This window comes from Anolis carolinensis, chromosome 3 (genome assembly GCF_035594765.1).
Source record: "Anolis carolinensis isolate JA03-04 chromosome 3, rAnoCar3.1.pri, whole genome shotgun sequence".
Lineage (NCBI taxonomy): Eukaryota > Metazoa > Chordata > Lepidosauria > Squamata > Dactyloidae > Anolis > Anolis carolinensis.
The window spans coordinates 191,281,084-191,303,546 of record NC_085843.1 but is presented as its reverse complement, the minus strand read 5'-3'; the positions used below and the strand labels follow the sequence as shown (position 1 = coordinate 191,303,546).

Below are 22,463 nucleotides of genomic sequence, written 5' to 3'. Positions count from 1 at the left end.
TCGTAACTCTGCCCATCTGTCAGGACCCAGGCAGCAGAGCACCAATAACCATGCACAGAGGCCAGAATCTATCTAATATCTTTATTAAAGAAATATGTAAAGTTAATAAAAGCAAGCGTATGAATTAGTCCAGGAGTAGACCTTTCAGGAAAGGTCAAAATTAGTCCAAAGAAGCAATGTCCAATATGAAATATTAAGGTCCAAAGTTGTAATCCAATAACCGAAACACTCACTTTGCCAGGCAAAGTGAGGGGAGATGACAAGGTCTTTTAGTCCATGAACTTGAACGAGGCTAGGAAGTAACTTGATTCTTGGAACAACAAGGCTTGGATACAAGGCAGCAAGGAACGAGGAGCAAGGACAAGATCCGTGGTATTTACTTGGCAAAATCCGGGAAACAAGGCAAGGCTGGGTCTTGGAAAGCAAGGCAAAATCCGTGGAGGAACAAGGCTGGAAAACGAAGGCTTGAATCAGGAACAAAGGCTTGGAAGCGGAGTAGCTGTCCACACACACTACTCCAGTTGCTGACGAAATTGACTCCGCAAGATCCCTCCGGGAGCAAGGAACCTAAATAGGCCTTGTTTTCCCCACCAGAGAACACTTCTCTGGGGAACCAGAAACGAAAGTCAATCTCTGTGTCCAGATGTATGACTCCCTAAAATTTCTCATGGGAACAGGCTTTAATCATCTGAATGCTTTGCTGCTATTCTCAAACTCCTGCGATTAGCCTGTTGCACTCCCTTCTGCTGGAGAATGTAATTACGGCGCGAAAAAGGGGGAGAAAAAGGGGGAGAACTCGACTCCGGGCTTGTTTGGGAGATTTCTGGAAGACAAGCCTCCTGCAGGTGCAGAGGCTCAATTTCTGGCTGAAATGGTTCCCTTTCTGGCTGAAATGGAGGAAAACCCAAGTTCTCCTCTTCGTCAGTCACAACAGCACTAGGAATGGGACTACATGACCCATGAGTCATCACACTATCCCCCTCCTCAAGCCCCCTCTCAAACTGGGACTCTCTCCCCGAGGCGCGAGGCCGCGGTTTGGCGGGATAGGTCTGATGGAAGCGGCGGGTTAGATCAGGAGCATGAACCGTGGAAGCGTCTTCCCAAGAGCGCTCTTCGGGGCCAAAACCCACCCAGTCAATGAGATATTGTAGGCGGCGGCGGTGAAAGCGAGAATCCAAAATGTCCTGAACCTCGAACTCTTCTTCTCCGTCCACCAGAACAGGGGCGGGGGCCGGCCGGTCTGCATCAGGGCGCACACCATCCGCCGGAAGGAGCAGGGAGCGATGGAACACTGGATGAATGCGCATAGAGCGCGGAAGTTGGAGTTTGAAAGTCACGGGGTTAAGTTGCGCCACCACTGGATAGGGACCAATGAAACGGGCATCTAGCTTCCGGCAGGGACGGTGGGAGGGCAAAAAGCGAGTGGACAGAAGAACCCGGTCTCCTACCTTGATTTCGGGGCCCGGCTGGCGATGCTTGTCAGCGTGGCGTTTATAGTCCTCCTTGGCTTGGTCCAGTTGCTGGAGCAAAAGTTGCTGCGCTGCTGTGAGTTCCTGCAGCCAGTCCTCTGCTGCGGGAACTTCTGAGGTTTCAATGATAGGAGGAAAGAAACGTGGATGGAAGCCATAGTTTGCAAAGAACGGGGTTTCTTTAATTGAAGCCTGGACCCCATTATTGTAGGCAAACTCCGACAGTGGTAACAGGGAAGCCCAATTGTCCTGTTGGTAGTTTACATAACAGCGAAGGTACTGTTCCAAAGTGGCATTGGTGCGCTCAGTTTGCCCATCTGTTTGAGGATGATGAGCCGAAGATAAACGAGAGTCTATGCCCAATAGTTTTTGTAGTGCCTTCCAGAAGCGAGAGGTGAATTGGGACCCACGGTCAGTGACCAAACTCTTGGGCAATCCATGCAATCTGAAAACATGTTGGAGAAATAGATCTGCAGTCTCTTTGGCCGTGGGAAGGCCTTCGCAGGGAATAAAATGGGCTAACTTGGTGAAAAGGTCCACCACCACTAGGATCGTGGTGAATCCACAGGAAGGTGGTAGATCAGTTATAAAATCCGCAGAGATTATTTCCCATGGGCGAGATGGGGTAGGAAGGGGATGCAGAAGCCCTGAGGGCTTTTCCCTTCTTGTCTTGGAGCGCTGGCATACTGGGCAGGTGTTGATATATTTTTCTACATCCTTGCGGATCTTGGGCCACCAGAAATCTCTTAGGATCAAATGCATAGTTTTGAATAGCCCGAAATGCCCTGCTGGCTTGCAGTCATGACACAAACGAAGTGCCTTTTCCCTACCCGGTCCTGGGGGGATGTAAACATGATTTCTATAGCAAAGCAGCCCATCCTTAAGCGAAAAGGGAAAATGTAGTCCTTGGCGAAGTTGGTCCTGCGCCCAGGCATCTGCTTGCTGACTAGCCCTGATTTCTTGAGCACAAAGGGGCCCTGGAGTAGAGGGAGTTGATTCAATGGGAGTGGATTTGGTGTTCCCCACTGTGAGCGTGGCAAAGTTCCCGGGTTGTAGCAGCTGGGACTCAAAGGTCTCCTTGCGTCCTGCAGCGTATTCCGGTTTCCGTGACAGAGCATCTGCTTGCTTGGTCTGGGCTGGGGTTACATAATGAATTTGGAAGTTAAAACGTTCAAAGAATAAAGCCCAGCGTTGTTGTCTCTGATTTAGCTTGCGGGCAGTTCTTAGATGCTCTAGATTCCGATGATCAGTATGGACTTCAATGGGAAATTTGGCCCCTTCTAACCAATGTCTCCAAGTTTCAAAGGCTGCCTTTATGGCCAATAGTTCCTTTTCCCAAATGGTGTAGTTTCTCTCTGGTGCGGTCAATTGACGGGAATAAAAGGCACAAGGATGAAGATGATCTCCCACCGGTTGTAGGAGTACAGCCCCAATTGCTACATCGGAGGCGTCCGCCTGCACAACAAAAGGGGTTTCAGGATCTGGGTGCTGAAGGATTGGCTGGGACGTGAATAATTTCTTTAGTTGCTGGAACCCTTTCTCTGCTTGATCTGTCCAGCGGAAGGGCTGTTTCCCACGGATGCAGCTGGTGATTGGGTCAGACCAGCGGGCAAAATCTGGAATGAACTTGCGGTAATAGTTCGCGAACCCCAAGAATCGTTGCACCTCTTTTTTGTTGGTTGGCGCCCGCCATTCCAATACTGCTGAAACTTTTGCCGGGTCCATGGAGAGCCCTAGTGGCGAGACGCGGTACCCCAGGAAATCTACCTCCTGTAGATCAAAAGCACATTTTTCCAGCTTGGCATAAAGTCCATGATCCCGCAATCGTTGTAACACCATTCTGACGTGGTTCTCATGTTCTGATTGTGATCTAGAAAACACCAAAAAATCGTCCAGGTAGATGATCAAGAACCGATCTAGATAATCCTGAAAGATGTCATTGACAAAATGCTGGAACGTTGCGGGAGCTCCACATAATCCATAATTCATAACTCGGGACTCGAATAATCCGAATTTAGTCTGGAAGGCGGTCTTCCACTCGTCCCCTTCTCTGATGCGAACTAGATTATACGCTCCCCGAAGATCCAGCTTGGTGTAGACCTTGGCTCCTCGAAGTCGGTCTAGTAGGTCCGAGATTAAGGGCAGGGGATAGCTGTTCCGCTTAGTGATATTGTTCAATGCTCTATAGTCCACCACCAGTCGTAATTCCCCTGACTTCTTTTTCACAAACATCACTGGGGAAGCGGCTGGGGATTGAGAGGGTCTGATGAATCCCTTGCGAAGGTTTGACTCTATGAACTCCCTGAGAGCTTCTTGCTCCGGTTCAGTCAGGGAGTAGAGATGTCCTCGCGGGATCGGGGCCTGTTCTGCCTCCATGCTTAATTAAATGAACTGGAAGGACTCATAGCACGAAGGACAGATTGGAGACTGTAGTTGTGAAACAAAATATTTTATTAATAGACAAAATTGATCTTTTTTCCTCTTGATGCCACTATGAAGTCTCTTGTGAGGAAAGAAATCTTTGAGTCTATGCAGTTCTGGATAGATATTGCCACAGAGTATAAAGTCTTGTTATGACTGGATTCTTTGTATCTTTGAGATGACTTCAATGCAGTGTTGTTGACATGGCTTTCTCTATTGCTGTAGTCTATGGCTTTTTAATCTAATTTGAATACAGTTCCAACGTGACGTGAATTTCTGTGATCCTTTTACTTCCTACACTTCCTTCCAGTGCTTCACCAACTGACCAATTCTAACTGACAAAAATAACTGTCATTTCAGGCTGGCAGGAGCCAAGGCTAAGCTCCGCCCCTTTAGAATCTTAAAGAGACAGGGCAGCAGGTAATGTTTTGCCTCCTCGTGGCATGACACTCCCCACCTAAAACTTATTAATAAGTTTTACCCCCTTATTAATAACAAATAACTAATACAAAATATCAACTAATCTAAAACAAATTATAACTGTTCTAACTCGTAGATTCATCATCCCTTTGACTTTCTCTAGTGTTTCATCCTTCAGCTCTCCTACAGTCTCTGCAGATTGATCTGGATGAAATGGCGGGATGAAGTATGTGGTTGGCCTTCCAAAGTCCAACACTTTGATGACCTTGCGATCCTCCTTCATGTGGACTAAATCCTCTTCGGTCAAAGCTTACCTTTAATTCTGGAACATGGAATGCAAACCTGTCCTCTGCGACGCTGCAACACCCGTTCAGGCTCCCCTGGACTGGTACAAGCTCTTGTCTCAACTCCAACACCTTCGCTCTCTGCTGGGCACTCTTTCGAAAGCTCCGCCGATCCTGGCACTGCTGCTTCACTCCATTTAGCTGTTGCTGCAGTTTGTTTACAACTGCTGCTATCTTCTTTAGCTTCTCCTCAGAATATGAAGGCTTTATTTGAAGATCAGCAACCTGCTGTTCTTTGACCAATAGCCTTTTACTAGATAATTGTTTCTGCTCTTTTAGCTGACCATGAGCTTCTTCAAGTTGATACTTTGTCTCCGAAGGTTTTTGAAGTTCTTGCTCATATACAGCAACTTCTCGGGGTTCTTTGGCAAGTTCAGCTCTTAATCGATTGGTGGTAGCCTGTGAGGTCATATATTCTGCTTGCAAATGATTACACATATCTGAGACATCAGAGTGGAAGTTTGTATGACTCACTATCATTTGTGATAACGCAGGATCACTTCCAGTGTTCTTGTGGCCATCTATATTATGCTCACTGTCCTTTTGAAGTTGTACTTGGCTATAATTTAGACAATTAATACTCTCTTTGTGATCAGCCATCCATTCTTCTTTGGTAACCTTTGCTGGTAGGGTGAAAATGTCGACACCAACATTGGTGGGTGGTTGCACTATTGGAGATATCATTGCAGCATCTATAGCTTGCTGTACAGACTCTTGAGCTTCCAGATGGTCAAAAGGTATATCTGATTCTACCCTCTGAGTTGAGGAATTGGTTTGAAATGCAGTCTGCGATGTGGACATATCTTCAATTTCATCTTCTTTTATGACAGACTTTGAAGCACTAGGCTGCTCTGAACTTCTGTTATCAGTATGATTACTTTCTTCATATTTGATGATATATGACTTGTCTGCTAAGTCCCTTCTTGGGTTTCTATAGAAGGTGTAATTTAAAATATCAAGTGGGACTGAGGACTGTTGCAAAGTTGGTTCAGAGTTAGTTTGGATCTGGGGTTTTTCTGGAACCCAACTAGCTGCTTTGGGATTGAGACTGAATGCAGTTGTTGGCATTGTGTAGTTTGACTGTATTGAGTCCTGTGTGTCTACTGGAAAACTGTGCTCCAACTTGGTTTGAGATATATCATGCAATGGAACTGCTGCTTGACTTGCTACTTCTGCATATGGCAAATAATGTTCTTTGGGTGCAGAAACCTCTATAATTTCTGGTTGTGATACAAAAGAATTATTTGCTACTGCACTTTCTCTTGTTAGCACAGGAGGGGCTGCAATATTGATAATTTGGGTATTTAAATAAGAATCCACTTTTGTGACAGGATCTTCTGTTGTAACATCTGGAGGGAATGTATTTCCTAAGAGACCTTGCTCTAGGACTGAGGCCTTTACTTGTAACACCTCAGCCTTTGCAACCTGTGCTAACGTTGCTAGAGCAGCTTCTGTTTTAACTTGACGGGCCTTATTTTCTGCATCCATACCTGCTTGCTTGGCAGCGGCTGCTGCCTGCTCGGCGGCAGCTGCGGCTTCCATTTCTGCCTTCTTGGCAGCGGCTGCGGCTTCCATTTCTGCCTTCTTGGCAGCGGCCAAGGCATCCAGTTCTGCCTTCTCTGCAACAATTTGCTGTCTTTTCTTAAGAAACTCTATTTGTTTTACTGCGGCAGCTGCCTCGGCCCTAGCCTTTATGACCAGACTAAGGGATTGGCCAGAAGAACCACTATGAACAGAAGTCCCTCTTGTTCTTTCTGTTCTATGGGATGTGTGAGATGATCTTGATTTGCCTGCTAATGTACACACAGACCTGTTTGACTTTGTATCTGTGTCTTTACTAAACATGTGTTGCACTTGATCTTCATCAACAGTTTCCATAAGGGAGGCAGGGTCTTCTTCTGCCTGACCTTCTGATATTTTGTTAGATAAATCATTCATGATGGTATCAAATTCTAGTTCCCTTCTCTCTCTCTCTGACAACATTTCTTCCTTATTACTTAAAGATTCTGATGTTTTCATATGTTCAAGCAAAGAGATTATATTATCTGAATATGTTATCCACTCACAGTATTGATGTTGTAATCTTTCCTTACAATCTAATATTTCTTTCTGCTGCCTAAAGCGATGGCTTGCTTGACTCATATCTAAAATTCTCTGCCATGACTTCTGATATTTAGGTTTCAAGGAATCTAGTTTATCTTGCCAGAAGGACAACATTTTTGAGGTAGGTTTAGATATTCTGCTCTTTTGTGAGGAAGAAGCAGACATCTTTAAGTCTTCTGAAGTTTGTGTCACTTTATATTAGACTGAATTGCTTTTGGACAGAAAGGACTGAATAGCCTATTCTCCGTTACTTTGGAATGTAGGTCTTTTATTCTCCTGTTGCTGTCCGTTACTAATAGTCCCTTAAATAAAGTGATCACTAACTTTTAAGATTCTCAGTCCTTTTACTGAGACTTAAAGCTTTTTAGACTTAAAAATAACTATTGTGGTCCTGAAAACCACATTTTCCTCCAAAAGGGCTTCCCTCAGGTTCCTTCAAAATGGCGCTGCCCTCTATGACTGCACTCTCTCTACAGTCAAAATGGCTGCTTAACTCCTTCTTCTTCTGAGGTAGTTTTCACTTCTCCTCAGGAAGGTCAAAAGAAAGAAATCAACTGCTACTTGGGAAGCTTAAAGAAAATACACTTTTACTGGGGAAGCTCAAAGGAAAATAAATTCACTTTTATTCAGGAAGCTTGAAGGAAAGAAATTCACTTTTACTTGGGAAGGTCAAAGGAAAGAAATTCACTTTAAGAAATTCACTTTTACTGGGGAAGCTCAAAGGAAAGAAATTCACTTTTCCACAGAAATTCACTGTTCTGCCTCCATGCTTAATTAAATGAACTGGAAGGACTCATAGCACGAAGGACAGATTGGAGACTGTAGTTGTGAAACAAAATATTTTATTAATAGACAAAATTGATCTTTTTTCCTCTTGATGCCACTATGAAGTCTCTTGTGAGGAAAGAAATCTTTGAGTCTATGCAGTTCTGGATAGATATTGCCACAGAGTATAAAGTCTTGTTATGACTGGATTCTTTGTATCTTTGAGATGACTTCAATGCAGTGTTGTTGACATGGCTTTCTCTATTGCTGTAGTCTATGGCTTTTTAATCTAATTTGAATACAGTTCCAACGTGACGTGAATTTCTGTGATCCTTTTACTTCCTACACTTCCTTCCAGTGCTTCACCAACTGACCAATTCTAACTGACAAAAATAACTGTCATTTCAGGCTGGCAGGAGCCAAGGCTAAGCTCCGCCCCTTTAGAATCTTAAAGAGACAGGGCAGCAGGTAATGTTTTGCCTCCTCGTGGCATGACAGGGCCCCCTCCACCAAGTCAATGGCACAGTCATAAGGTCTATGTGGGGGTAATCTCTCGGCCTCTTTTTCATTGAATACATCCCAATATTCTGAGTACTTCTTGGGCAAGGTGATAATGGGTTCAGTGTCTGTGGTATGGCAGATCTTAGCTACAAGGCAATGGTTTTGGCAATATTTTGAAGCAAACTGCAGTTCTCTGTTGGACCAGGAGATGCTTGGGTCGTGAAGTGTCAGCCATGGAATACCCAAAATCACAGGGAAATGGGGAACCTCGGTAACAAAGAAGGAAATCTCTTCCATATGTTCCCTTATCCACATTCTGGTGGGTTCCGACCACTGACTTACAGGACCCGTCTTGAGGGGGCGGCCATCGATGGCTTGCACCACACGGGCATTCTTGAAATCATGATATTGTAATCCCAGAGAGTCGGCATACTCTCTATCAATGAAATTGTTGGTGGCTCCGGAGTCTATCATGGCATGGATCATGACGGGTCCTTTTTTTGCTGACCACAAGGTGACCACTAGAAGGAACAGGACCCCGGTTGGCGGCTCTTGAGTGGGTTTTTTGACCGGGTTGGCGAGCCTCTCTACGCCCGGTCGCTGGCTTCCCCCGCCGGCTGTGCGCCAGCCGCCTCAGACGTCTTCGTCTCCGTGGAGGACGCCGCCGCCAGACGGGCGGCGGGCTTCCCTTTGGCTGGGCATTCTCTGGCGAAGTGGCCCCCGTTTCCGCAGTACCAACAGAGATTTAGGCGTTGGCGGCGTGCCTTCTCGGCGGCATCTAATCTGGGACGCACATTGCCCAACTGCATCGGCACCTCCTCGCTCCCTCTGGGGTATGGGGCTGGTGGCGGGGGTCTCCATACTGGGCGCGGCTGGACGCCGGTGGGAGCGAGAGGTTTCACCCCAGCTCTACCGCTCTGGCCTCGGACCCATTGTTTTCTGTTGGCAAGCATGACTTCAGCTCGTAAACATTGATCAATGAGTGCTTCAAGAGAGTGGGGAGGATCCACCTTGGAGATTTCTTCCAGCATCTCAATGTTGAGGCCCTCCCGAAATTGTCCTCTAAGGGCTACATCGTTCCATCCAGTGTTGTGGGCCAGCACTCGGAACTCGGCTATGTACTGGGACAAGGGTCTGTCTCCTTGGGAGAGGCACCGGAGTTTGTGGCCGGCTGCCTCCAAATTGTCCTCGATTCCCCAGGTCTCCTTAAGGTGGTCCAAGAAGTGTTGCGCTGACCTTAGATGTGGGGAGGCTTGGTCGAACAATGCCGTCGCCCAGTTGGCCGCTGGCCCGTCTAGGAGACTGTAAACCCACGCCACCTTGATGTCTTCTTGGGGAAACTCGGCAGCACGGGCCTCTAGATAAGCCTGGCATTGACGACGGAAAACATGAACCTTAGAAGCTTCTCCAGAAAACTTGGTTGGCAACGCCATGGCCGGGAGACGGATTCCGCGTTCTTTCAAACCCTTTATTTCCCCATCCTGCGCATTGAGCTTATCACGGATCCGGTCCACCTCATCCTTGTCGATGGTGTAGCTGATCGGTTGGCCTCCCGGCCCGGCTCCGGTAGACATTCTGGCCTAGGTTAATTGGTGCTTAGGGTGGCGGAGTCAAACTGTCAGGACCCAGGCAGCAGAGCACCAATAACCATGCACAGAGGCCAGAATCTATCTAATATCTTTATTAAAGAAATATGTAAAGTTAATAAAAGCAAGCGTATGAATTAGTCCAGGAGTAGACCTTTCAGGAAAGGTCAAAATTAGTCCAAAGAAGCAATGTCCAATATGAAATATTAAGGTCCAAAGTTGTAATCCAATAACCGAAACACTCACTTTGCCAGGCAAAGTGAGGGGAGATGACAAGGTCTTTTAGTCCATGAACTTGAACGAGGCTAGGAAGTAACTTGATTCTTGGAACAACAAGGCTTGGATACAAGGCAGCAAGGAACGAGGAGCAAGGACAAGATCCGTGGTATTTACTTGGCAAAATCCGGGAAACAAGGCAAGGCTGGGTCTTGGAAAGCAAGGCAAAATCCGTGGAGGAACAAGGCTGGAAAACGAAGGCTTGAATCAGGAACAAAGGCTTGGAAGCGGAGTAGCTGTCCACACACACTACTCCAGTTGCTGACGAAATTGACTCCGCAAGATCCCTCCGGGAGCAAGGAACCTAAATAGGCCTTGTTTTCCCCACCAGAGAACACTTCTCTGGGGAACCAGAAACGAAAGTCAATCTCTGTGTCCAGATGTATGACTCCCTAAAATTTCTCATGGGAACAGGCTTTAATCATCTGAATGCTTTGCTGCTATTCTCAAACTCCTGCGATTAGCCTGTTGCACTCCCTTCTGCTGGAGAATGTAATTACGGCGCGAAAAAGGGGGAGAAAAAGGGGGAGAACTCGACTCCGGGCTTGTTTGGGAGATTTCTGGAAGACAAGCCTCCTGCAGGTGCAGAGGCTCAATTTCTGGCTGAAATGGTTCCCTTTCTGCCTGAAATGGAGGAAAACCCAAGTTCTCCTCTTCGTCAGTCACAACAGCACTAGGAATGGGACTACATGACCCATGAGTCATCACACCATCCTGGTCCTGGCCACGCATTTGTGGCCCCACCCACCTCCCCCTCCCAGCCCTGCATATTGGACTAGGGGAGAGGCTCAGCCCCGCCCTCTTGAGCAGGAGCCATGCCCACCCCTCTAAGCCACGCCCCTCCTTTCCAGGGGGCGCTGAGTAATATTTTTTCTGGAAAGGGGGCGGTAAGCCAAATAAGTTTGGGAACCACTGATCTAAGTAAAGAAAAATAAATATGTTGTATAGAACCGGGCTCAGGACAGATAAAGAGGAAGCAAAGCAAGCACTCAGGAAGGAAAGAAAGAAAAAGAAAGAGGCAGAGACCATATTTATTTTTGAAAGTTACCAATAGCTGCTGCATTTCCCACCCTCGGTTTATATTTGAGCCAATAAGTTGTCCCAGTTTTTTGTGGTAAAATTAGGTGCCTCCGCTTATATTTGGGTCGGCTTATATTTGAGTATACACGGTAATGTTTCTGTTTGCTAAAGCTGTCTTGCCTAAGAGGAAACTGATTGTTACCTACACAAAAGGGAAGCTGTCAGAACTACAGGTAGTTGACCAGAAAATACTATCAGTGAAGCAATGAAAGAACATAGAGAAATATGGAATTTAATCTACAATTCATGACTTGGCAGTTTTCTTTTTAATGAGAAAGATAGTTACTGATGGGCAAACAATTCATCATTTGGCACAGTATTTGTCTAATTGCCATTTTGACATATGGCCCCTATCTACATGTTTACCATCTCAAAAAGTTGTCACAGTAGTAGCTAATTTATAGCCAAGAAAGGACCCCTATAATAAAGTATCATAATAAATGATACATTTTACTTCTGTTTTGTTTTGTATTAGATGAGTAAATCTGCAAGTTCTCTGTGTTTTAGATCCTGCTGGTGTACTTCAGTTCATTTTATATGTTTTATTTTAGCTCAAAATAATCCAAACCCGGAATGGGAAAAAAAAGTAATTGAATACTTCAGAGAGAAGCTAAAAGAAAATAATGCAACTAACTGGGTAAGACTGCACTTGCTTATATATATCTTGTGGTGCTGTCCTTTTGTTTTGGAGGTAGTACTGCAGCTCAGTGTGCACAATCCTGAGAGTCCACAGTTTCACTTGATGGAGGGCATCACCTCTCAGTGATGGGAAAGGTCAAGATCTGAAGGTTGCTAGCAAGAGGAGGGTATAAAAGTGGATGTCTCCTTTGTCTGAGCAATTTCCATGAAAAATCCTGTTTTTCTTCTACTGACAAATTCTGGAATACAGTAATCTTTGAAGCAAGGGACATAGTCTTCTCCTAGCTTTCAATAAAAGTGCTGGAGGTTAGTTCAGGGTCTAAATAAGAAGTAGCTAAGAGTCACAGCCATGCATCCCTTGACTGGCCTTCCCAGAAATGTGTGCATAAGTTGAGTGGTCTGAAAAAGTAGTGAAGTGGATGTAAGATTCCCAAGATGTTAAATGATAAATGATCTTGAAAAAATATTTGTTAGGAGAAGGGCGAACTGAGACAGTTTATTTAGCTTGACTGACACTGAAGTAAGTTGAAAGAGACCTCAATGACTGTCAGATCATGTGGCTTAGATGATAGACACAGAAATACAGAAGTGATCTCGCTAGTGGGATTAGATGGTGTTCAGCAAGGTTTTTTGTTAGTCCTAGTTGAGCTTTTGGGAACAGGAGTAAAAATAGTAAAATTACATTGTGATTAGTTTTTTTTTTAATTCTTTATGACAAGTCTTCTGATATTATTTGCAGTAGAGCCAGAGGGAGCTGCATACATGCAGATGCGTACTAAGTCAGATCATAGGTGAAGCAGTTGAGTTCTATTGTGAATAAGTAGCAAACACAATGGTCTATACAAAGGATAAGGAAAATTACATTGGCCTGCCATTACAAAAGCCCAATAAAAGTGGACAGAAGATGTCATTTTTCAGCTTAGGAGGGATGGTGACTTGACACTGTATTGTCAAAGACTTCCACGGCTGGAACCACTGGGGTGATGTGTGATTTCGGGGCTGTATGGCCATGTTCTAGCAGCATTTTCTCCTGGCTTGACATTACTCCTGATTAGTCAAGATGTGAGAAAGAGCCAGAAAAAAATGCCCCCTGCCCCAATGCAGTTATATATTGTGTTAAATATCCTATATGTATATCTTGTTGTCTCCATCGTTAACATTGTGATACGACATATCATGCTATCATGGGTTTAGAATAAAGCATGCTGTAGGTAAGGCATGAAACCACAGTAATATGACGTAGAGTGATAACTTCAGCCCCAGACAGCTCTCGCTTTCAATGTGTTTGCGTTGTTTGAATGTAAATTGATTTCATCTTAGTTATAATAAAATATTGTCATATTCAAGTTATCTGGTAAGTACATATTAATTCTTGTGAAGTCTTACTTGTAAATGTCATTACAAGTAAGACTTGTAAATGCCATTACAAGTAAGGCTTCACTTGTTCTGGCAGTCTGGAAGATTGTTTGAGTAATGAACAATTAAGTCCTGTAATAGAGAACATAAATTAAATTAGAGAATGGAGTATTTGTACTGTATTGATACAGTATGATGGTTCAAATTATGTTCCTTTTCAAGCCTAACATGTAACTTTTACAAATCAAAAGGAAGAGCTAAATTACTGTAGAACATGTTGCTTGCCCCATGTGCCCCAATATGTCAGTGGCCCAAATCTCGCAGCAAACAATTTCTTTAACACAAGCCATTTGAAAAAAAAATTCATTATTATCTAGTAACAATATTTTAACTCCTACATAATTCCATTTTAGCTAAATGAATGAACAGAAAGGAAATAGCTGGTTTATTTAAGTATAGGTTGATTCCGGATTTTGGCTTCAATCCAGTTGCGAGACCTAACTAAAGTGAATCCTTTGCATCAATGGGGTTTATGTAAGAGTTGATTTACCAAAGCCCCATTGAGTCATTAGATCTATGTTAATGGAGATTTATAATCAAATTTAGATAGACTAGACTAGTAGTATAATTCAGTCTGGATTCAAAAGAGTAAATATTAGTTATCTGAGCTTTGTGTGTGTGTGTTGATTATTTTGAATACTGTATACATTATTGATTGGAAGGTAGTAGGTGAAATTCTGCTTAATTCAAATGATCCATTTAATATTTTCTTTTTTTATATAGGTGCCTTCATTGAATGATGTCCCTCTCCATTATCTGAAGCCCAATAGTTTAGTAAAATTCCGCTGTATGGTTCAAGATATGTTTGATCCTGAATTTTATATGAATGTTTATGAAACAGTTGATATACATACTAAATCACGTGTAAGTGGACTTTCTGGATTGCAGTCCTGTGTCTCTTTCATTCTTGTCTACACATGCCTTTGTTCGTAATGTCCTTATTCTACAGATTCCCACACTAACTAAATACTATTTCTGGGTGGCATCATCCACACCCTCTCCCAGATCTTTGCTTGTTCCTACATTTTGCATAAGGCTTTTATGAAATTAGCCTATGACTCTGCTTTCACAGAAGCTCTAGGAGAAATGAAGAAAAACAGCCATTCTCCTTTCACCCCCAAATCTTTCTGTATGTATAGCAGGGGAGGGAAAGTGCAACCCCCAAATCCACTTGTGCAAGAGCATAGCACATGAGAGAGGTAAAATAGTGCCTTCCATAAAACAAAGATAATATTCATATTCTGCCTTTTTAAAACAAAACACCGGGAATTGAGATGGCAAACAGTGAGTCCAAAACAAGATGCAATATAGAACCACCATGCCCTTGGAAGATAGATTTTGTAAAGTTAGTACAGTAAATGAAAGCACCGATGTAAAGATTTACATTTTGAGGAGTGATTGAACAATTGCAAAAGGGAAACAGTTTAAGTTTCACTGATCTGTATATTATTTTAGATCCGCAAACTCTGTAAATGAAGCACTTGCTTCCTCTTTTGTAAGATGGAACCAATGAAGTGCAGATCTGATCTGATTTGAATTGTCCTAAGAAATACAGCTTTAAGGTATGTTGTCTTAGGCCTCATCTACTCTGCCATATAATGGAGTTTAACTGCAGTTTAACTACATTATATGGCAGAGTAGATGAGGCCTCACTTAAATTAGTGGGGTAGTAGAGAGTTGGTCCTTCACTTACTCAGAGCAAATAGAATGGATGTTCATGCTTTCTCAATGCTGTTAAGGAAAATTGATCCCTTTAGATTCTTGGATTTCTGTATGTTTGTATTGTGTTCCAAGAAACAATGCTATTCATTTATTAGTTACCATTTCCAGTGATAATATAAAAAAAGATTAAACTCGGTTCTATGCAAGCAGAACATTAATATTTATTTGTTGGCATTTATTTTCACATGATTTTTGGCACAGTTAATAAGGTCAAGGCATATATGTCTTCCTACTGAGATTTGGAAGGCCTGTGTGAATGAACAACTGGACATGTCAAGAGCATAGATGTGCTCCCCATAGTGTCATTTTTGGATGAACTGCATTGTATTTTATTACAGAAGGTTAATCTGTGCTTCTTGAGCTACAGAATCTTGTCTCTTAAGTTATCATTCTGTCAACGTGTATGAAACACATTTGTAAAGTTTCTCTTGATATCTTGTGAACCTTAGAGTTCAGCATAGATACAAAAAATAATTTCTGAGCTGTGTGATTATACCCATATTGACATTCCCAACATTCCTTTAGCCATAGAAATATTTAGTTACTGATTTTTGGGGTTTTTTTTTTAAGGAAGCATGGACAGCATTTCTTTCACATTAAGTTGCTGTGAGGGACAGACAGAAGAGAGATGTTAAATCGTTTACAAATTGAGTTTGGATTTTGAGACATGAATAATAGCACAAACACTGCTAAATGTAGCTATTGGTGTGAATGGGATATAACAGTAATCTAGCATTTTCCTTTTTGTTTATCAGGTTTCTCATTTTGGAAAATACAGAGATATAGCAGAATGTTCAGTAAGTACAAACACTAGATAAGAATCTTACGGCATTTGTTTTCATATTTTTGCATTGATCAGTGTACAGAAGATTTTCAGAATATAGATCCTTGTTGGCATTTTAGTTAGACCTTTAAAGAGATATGTCCAGTAACAAATTCATCAGTTGTGTGTGCCTTCCCATGCTTCACCGATACCGTTCCTTAAAGAAACTATAATTAGAAAGCAATTCATTGGTATAATAAGATGAAAAATGTGTTCTCTTGCAGTGACAGCCAACTTCTTGCTAGTGGGCTATTGGGAAGAGCAGAATTGGGGGAAAATTCTGCTCTTCCCAATAGCCCACTAACAGAGGATGACTGAATCACAGCAAGTGCCAGTGATTCTTTCCTTTTAGTCAAGTGAGCTAGTGCTATTTATTTAAAGGATTACATCAACTACAGCTTATTACTGGAAAAAAAACCAAGTTTTTACATCTCAATTGCAAAAAGGAACATCAGGATATATATTTTTACCTGCTGGAACAGGAATTTTCCAGGACTTACTCAAAATGCAGTGTAACATATTAATGTCATTAATGAAGTCAACATGGAGCCCGCGGTGGCGCAGTGGGTTAACCGCTGTTGACCCAAAGGTTGATGGTTCATATCCGGGGAGTGTGGTGAACTCCCACTGCCAGCCTCAGCTTCTGCCAACCTAGCAGTTCAAAAACATGCAAATGTGAGTAGATCAATAGGTACCACTCCGGCGGGAAGGTAACAGCGCTCCATGCAGTCATGCTAGCCACTTGACTTCGGAGGTTTAGAAATGTAAATGAGCACCAACCCCCAGAGTCGGACACGACTAGACTTGATGTCAGGGGAAAACCTTTACCTTTACCTTAGAAAGTGAATGAGAGATGTTTTACTGGACAGAGATTCTTTTCTGAGAAAAGCTGGGGTGAGAGGGAGAGGGGAAATGCAGGGATCTTGGGTATTTAGTAGAAGTCTTATTTATTAGAGGAACATAATAAATCTTTTACTTTTTGATTCCACTTATAAGCAGTTTTGAGTTATCTAATACTATGTATCATTATTTTCTCTATTCTAGCCTCAACAAGAAATAGACTTAAACCCTAAACAAATAGTCACTGCAGATAGACAGACTTTTTATTGTGTTCCAGTGCCTGGAGAATCAGCATGGGTGAAAGAAATATCCTTTGTACCATTTTTTTCTATGTTATACATCAGTATGCTTTTTAAAAGGGAAGATTACAGCAATACGCATCCTCAAACAGTTGAAAGAGTAAGTTAGAATGTGCCACAACTGCTATTGGAAGAAAATCCGAGATTATTTTTTTCTTAGTTATGGAAGGTGAAATCTTCTCCCTAGGTACCTCTCCACAGTGGTTTTGTACACTTTGTGTAGGTTTTTATTTTATTTTAATTAAATCTTCAATTTTGAAATACACTCTTAATTAAGTCTTCTAAAAACCAGGTCTCCCTCTGGTAGTTATCCCAGAACAGTAACTATTTATTCAATTAATTATATAGCATTTATTTTAAAGGGCAGATTAATGTTCCTGAGGGAGAAAGCAATTTTGAATAGCATAACATCATAAAACATGCTCATTGACAAAATGTGTAATTATCCTTTTGTGGAATGAATACTACAGTTGTGGTTGAATTCTCAGGTAGACATTCCTGACCCAACTGATGATGTGAGGTAATTTAGAAACTGTTACGAAGTTTTCTAGTAACTTTTCGATCTGGAATATGGATTACACACATTAATTAAAGAATGGAGAATTTTAGATCTTGGGAGATAACTCATGTTTTGTTCTCATTCACTTCTTTAGGGTATATTTTGATCTGTCTGCTCCTTTTCTTTAAAACTTTTTTTCTTCAAAACTACTCAAAAGAAAAAAAACATGATTTATTCTTTAGTTGATAATCTTTGTATTCTTAACTATGTTCTGCCTTTGTGGGAAGGATGTGTGGTAAAGAACTCTTTCCATATCTTACTTTTTTGACATACATCTCCTGAAAAGAGAGTGTTAATTCAGTCTAATTAAATGCAATCAAAATAGCAGAGCATAATGTGAATGATCAAATAAGGAATGTTGTTGTTATCCTCAACATAAATTTTACGCCTATACTAGTGCAAGCCAAGCTCGAGTTTGTCCTTCAACGTCTTACACACCAAGTCGCCACAAGAGAAGTTATGAGGAAGATGAAGATATGGAGTTGCATCCATCTAAACAGAGAGAACAGCATCTGGGTATCAACTAACACTAATGTTTTTTTCATTCAAAAATACTTATTAAATTATGGTGTATCTGTAATGTATACTGAGATGGTATGCATTGAGGATGTAGAAAAGTCTCTTCTGTATTCTCTAACCACTACTTAAAGTATACTTACGTAAGTAATGTCTGCTGGTCCTACCTTTTCATATCTGACAGAAATAAAATTCATCTGCTTTGATCACCAGCAGAATGGATCTTCTTCGCCCCATGGAACTGGTGCCTCTTAAAGTAAGTTGTCAAAGGGGTTTATAACTGGGACAGTAATGTCACAAACATGGCTACACAACAGTTGTGAATGTTGCTTTCATATGAGTAAATCTAAGTAACTATTTCTGTATTCACAATTGTGCTACTATTGCCACAGTTAAAACTCCTACAAACATCCAACCTACCTTACCAGGCATCAGCTTTATGGTGAATGACGGTTCTATCAGGTTGGGGATGGGTTGGCCACGAGTTAGGTAGTTTTAGTATATTTCACTAAGTTTTTGTTTTGTTTTTTTCGTGTCAGGAGCAACCGGAGTTGCTTCTGGAGTGAGAGAATTGGCCGTCTGCAAGGACGTTGCCCAGGGGATGTTTTGATGGGTTTTTTTTTTATGTTTTACCATCCTTGTGGGAGGCTTCTCTCATGTCCCCGCATGGAGCTGGAGTTGGAGCTGAAAGAGGGAGCTCATCCGCACTCTCCCCGGGTGGGGTCCGAACCTGGCAGCTTTTAGGTCAGCAACCCAACCTTCAAGTCACAATGCTTTTATCCCCTTGGCCACCGGAGGCTCCATTTCACTAAGTAGCTGATAGGGAAGAGTCGCTTCTATTTTTATCTCTGTGAAATTCTGTCTTCCCTGCCTTGATTTTTGCAATATCTAGAGTGAATTAATACAAAAATTCTGTGCCACATAAGGACTGTGACTTCAGTCATTTGAGGATGTTATTAGCTTGCAGGTTCTGTACTGTAGCAGCAGTCAAAAGATTCATCCATCATTATTTGTTAGCATCTGGAGAGTTGCATTTATAAGTTGGCAGTGGTATTATTCTCAAGCACAACTTATCTGGTTTTTGGTAAATATATTCTGTGCCAAAACAGAAAGGTTCTGAATGTTAGAAGGAGATTAAATTAGACAAATCCATGAGAGGTGGATCTTTTAATTAATCATTAAAGATAAATGCAGGGAGAATATCACTAAGCACTGGATGTTACAGACAGATAATGAAGTATGACTATCACCCTTAGAATATGCTCATGATTTTCTTGTAGGCATTTGATCAGACATTGTTGAAAAGAAATATTGAATTAGATGGGTCCTAGCCATGTTATATATGTGCAGTGTTTAATCTGTTGTGAACTATGTAGTGAAAATTTCCTATCTGGTATTTTATTCACCAGATCAAGAGTCAGTTTGCAAATGTTTTTTCGATTTTCAGAATAATTATAAGACGCACACTAATTTCAATTCCACCAGTAGAAAATAGATTTATATTAGAAAAGCATTCATGATTCTAAGATGCACCCAGTTTTTAGATATGTTTATATGAGGGGGAAAGTGTGTCTTAGAATTGAAGAAATACGGTATATTTCATTCTGATTGTACTATTAGACTTGGATCCAGAGAAGTAGAACAGAAAGAGTCAGCATTCACATTTTGTATTCTCTGCAAGCGGAATTTCAAAATCCTGTCTTGTGAGGTTCCCCCAGTGAGTTGGACTGCAATGCAAGAAGTGATGGGAGAATGACATAATTTGGGTGCTCCAGTCTAGTCCATTCAAGAAATTCCCTAATACTCAAGAGAGACTTTGGAAGTGAGGAATGGGGGAAGAGCTGGAAATTTAGCTACTGCAAATGCATCTTTATATCCAAGCCATTGTATGAAATCACTATTTTGGAATACTTACTGGGAATGGGTTTTACTTAAGTACCATACATACCTAACTATAATTTGAGAAATTTTAGTAAAAGAAACTAACTTGGAATGTCAGTGCTGTTTTTATAGGTTTGGAGTGTTGGCTTCCTTCACCCAACTTGGAGAAAGCCAACACTTCCAAAAATGCCCTAGAGCTCACTTCTAGTCTTTTTAGACAGTCTTTTTTGATCCCTTGCTTCCTTCCATGTGCACATGTCTCTTTTACAACATGTTCCCCCACTTTTCTAGGGCCTTTTCTGACAGCCATGGCTTTCTCCTTCCTTCTCCACTGAGCTGGTCTTGGTGCATTCTTTACCTCCAAGTTTGTTTTGCAAAAAACACGTTTTTGCAAGCGGTCCAAAGCAAGTCCTCCCAACATCACACAGCTGCGATTTAGTTCCCTCCTCACCCACCTAAACACTAGAGTGAACACACCTGCCAGATTTTTTGGCATCGTTTCCCTTTGCTTCATTCCTTACATCCTTTGTTACATGACCCTATGTTTTGCCCTCGAGTTACCCACATGCCATTCCAAATTCCATAATTTGGAGCCCAAAACCTGCCCTTTACTTATCCACAAGGCTTTTTTTTCGTGTCAGGAGCAATTTGAGTCGCTTCTGGAGTGAGAGAATTGGCCGTCTGCAAAGACGTTGCCCAGGAGACGCCCAGATGTTTTAATGTTTTTACCATCCTTGTGGGAGGCTTCTCTCATGTCCCCGCATTGAGCTGGAGCTGATAGAGGGAGCTCATCTGCACTCTCCCCGGGTGGAATTCGAACCTGGCAGCTTTCAGGTCAGCAACCCAACCTTCAAGTCATGAGGCTTTAGTCCACTACGCCATTGGGGGCTTATCCACAATGTCAGCATATAGTTGAGTATATGTTATAGGTATTTGGGGATAATTGCCTGATTATTGCATTGCAATACTAAGGCTGTTTTTGCTCGTTATATGTATTGCTACAACTTATTTCAAAATCATTGCAACATCTTGGAGATGTTAGAAACTTTTACATTCTCATCCTGCAGGAAGTGTCACTGATATCCATGGTAGTGGAGATTCAAAGCGTTTAGAAACAGAAGCTTCATCGAGAAATCATATGATCTCCTTAAACTGCTCACCTCCACTAGATTTAAATTTTCCACTACCAGGAGAGAAAGGCCCTGCATGCCTTGTGAAGGTAATACACATGACTATTATTATCAAAGATATTGCGAATGAGTATTGCATACATAAGTATGTTCGTTAACAAAGATACAGAACTGCTTTATCTGAGCCTTATATCTTATCACTTAAGTCAGTTTTGAGCCAGTTTATGACATTATAAGCCAGAATACTAATAAATAATTATTCTGTTTAGCTGTAGTTGTTTACATATCATGTTTGCTTAAGCCACGTGTAATCAACTTTCCGGAATCAGGCCATCACATTATCACCTGCAGTGCCCACTAGGGGCCGCACCATCTAATGCTGTGTTGCTGAACTTTAGTGGTGACATGGAAAAACACTTTTGAACAAGGACTTCTGCTTTAAAACAGTGCATATAGTGGGGCTTGTACCATATTCCTGAAAGTACTTCATTTAAAATAGGGGCATTTTGTTTTGTTTTAGAAATCAAATTGTTTTCTTCCACTGATTTGTGTTTTTAGGGACGTGCTGCTACCACATCACTGAATTAGGGAAGGGCCACAAAATAGGCTCATACTCTTTGTTCCTGATTCATTCATTTTTCTCTGTGATCATATGAGTTTGTATATGCAATTTTTACTTTATGTTAGTATAGTAGTACATGGTCATTTTAAGGTGCAAGGAAGAGCAGAGAACAAAAGCTAGTTTGTCTCCTCTGGAAGCCTTCATGAGTAGGGATATACCTTTTGAATAGGTTGTAGCACCATTCTTGAATTTCTTAACATCAGAAAATAGCTCTTTTTTTCAAAGCCAGTAATAGCTTCCACAATATGGGGATGGAGGCTTGGCTGTCATTCTGAGCCCTCAGTGAGTCCTGGGACTATTTTCAGGCTTGACAAAGTGTCTTCATGATGCACATATAACATCTGAATAGCTCAAGGGGAAAAGAAAATTGGAAGTCCCAGCCAAGTATTCATGCTCATGAAGACATAGTAATGCCAAGCCATTTTATCTTTGCCACTGTCTATCTTAACCATGTGCTCTTCTACCTGTCATGCCTGTCCCATTGTAGGGATTATAAAGGACAGCATTTGTGTGTATTTTAGTAGACAGAATAATAAGGAAGTGATTTTTTCCCTTGTGTGTCTGACCATTATTGCTGTACAGATCTGAAATGATCAGTATACCTCACTGTAAAAAGCAAAAAAAATTGCATAGTCTTACAGTAATATACCTTTTATCTTAAATTATATTCTTTTTTGTAGATATATGAAAACGGGGATAGTTTCAAGTTGAATGACATTCTTGAAGTATATGGGATTTTGTCTGTTGATCCTGTTATGAACACACTGAACAATGAGGAAAGGTAACATTTTACTGTTGTAAGATCCCAATTTACAATAATTTGTTATACAGTACAACACCCATATCTGGAGGACCAATATTCCACACCCTCTATCTTGTATAACAAGTGTCTCAGCTTTCATTTCAATTTCTGGATTTGTTTTATACTATTTAATAACATGATGACAAAGGTCAAAACCGGAAAGATTAGTAGAAAACTGAGTTCTGCTTTTGCTCACTGGATATGTGGGCATTTGAGGCAATTGCACATTCCTACAAACATAACACAAAG

General features: G+C 41.7%; 1 protein-coding gene across 2 annotated transcripts in view; it reads left to right on the top strand.

Annotated features, from left to right (window-relative positions):
• Positions 1-22,463, top strand: part of mcmbp (minichromosome maintenance complex binding protein) — a 41,673-nt gene that overhangs the window by 5,909 nt on the left and 13,301 nt on the right. Inside the window, exons 1-9 of one of the 2 annotated variants that reach the window (XM_062976009.1) lie at positions 5,305-5,844; positions 9,634-9,640; positions 11,517-11,602; positions 13,744-13,884; positions 15,498-15,539; positions 16,610-16,711; positions 17,650-17,779; positions 20,728-20,879; positions 22,093-22,193. In XM_062976009.1, coding sequence (XP_062832079.1) covers positions 5,707-5,844; positions 9,634-9,640; positions 11,517-11,602; positions 13,744-13,884; positions 15,498-15,539; positions 16,610-16,711; positions 17,650-17,779; positions 20,728-20,879; positions 22,093-22,193 — 899 coding nt within the window. In that variant the 5' untranslated portion in view covers positions 5,305-5,706. Of the gene's footprint in view, positions 1-5,304; positions 5,845-9,633; positions 9,641-11,516; positions 11,603-13,743; positions 13,885-15,497; positions 15,540-16,609; positions 16,712-17,649; positions 17,780-20,727; positions 20,880-22,092; positions 22,194-22,463 lie in introns of those variants that run through there. The other variant, XM_003218613.4, reaches the window with a different exon arrangement.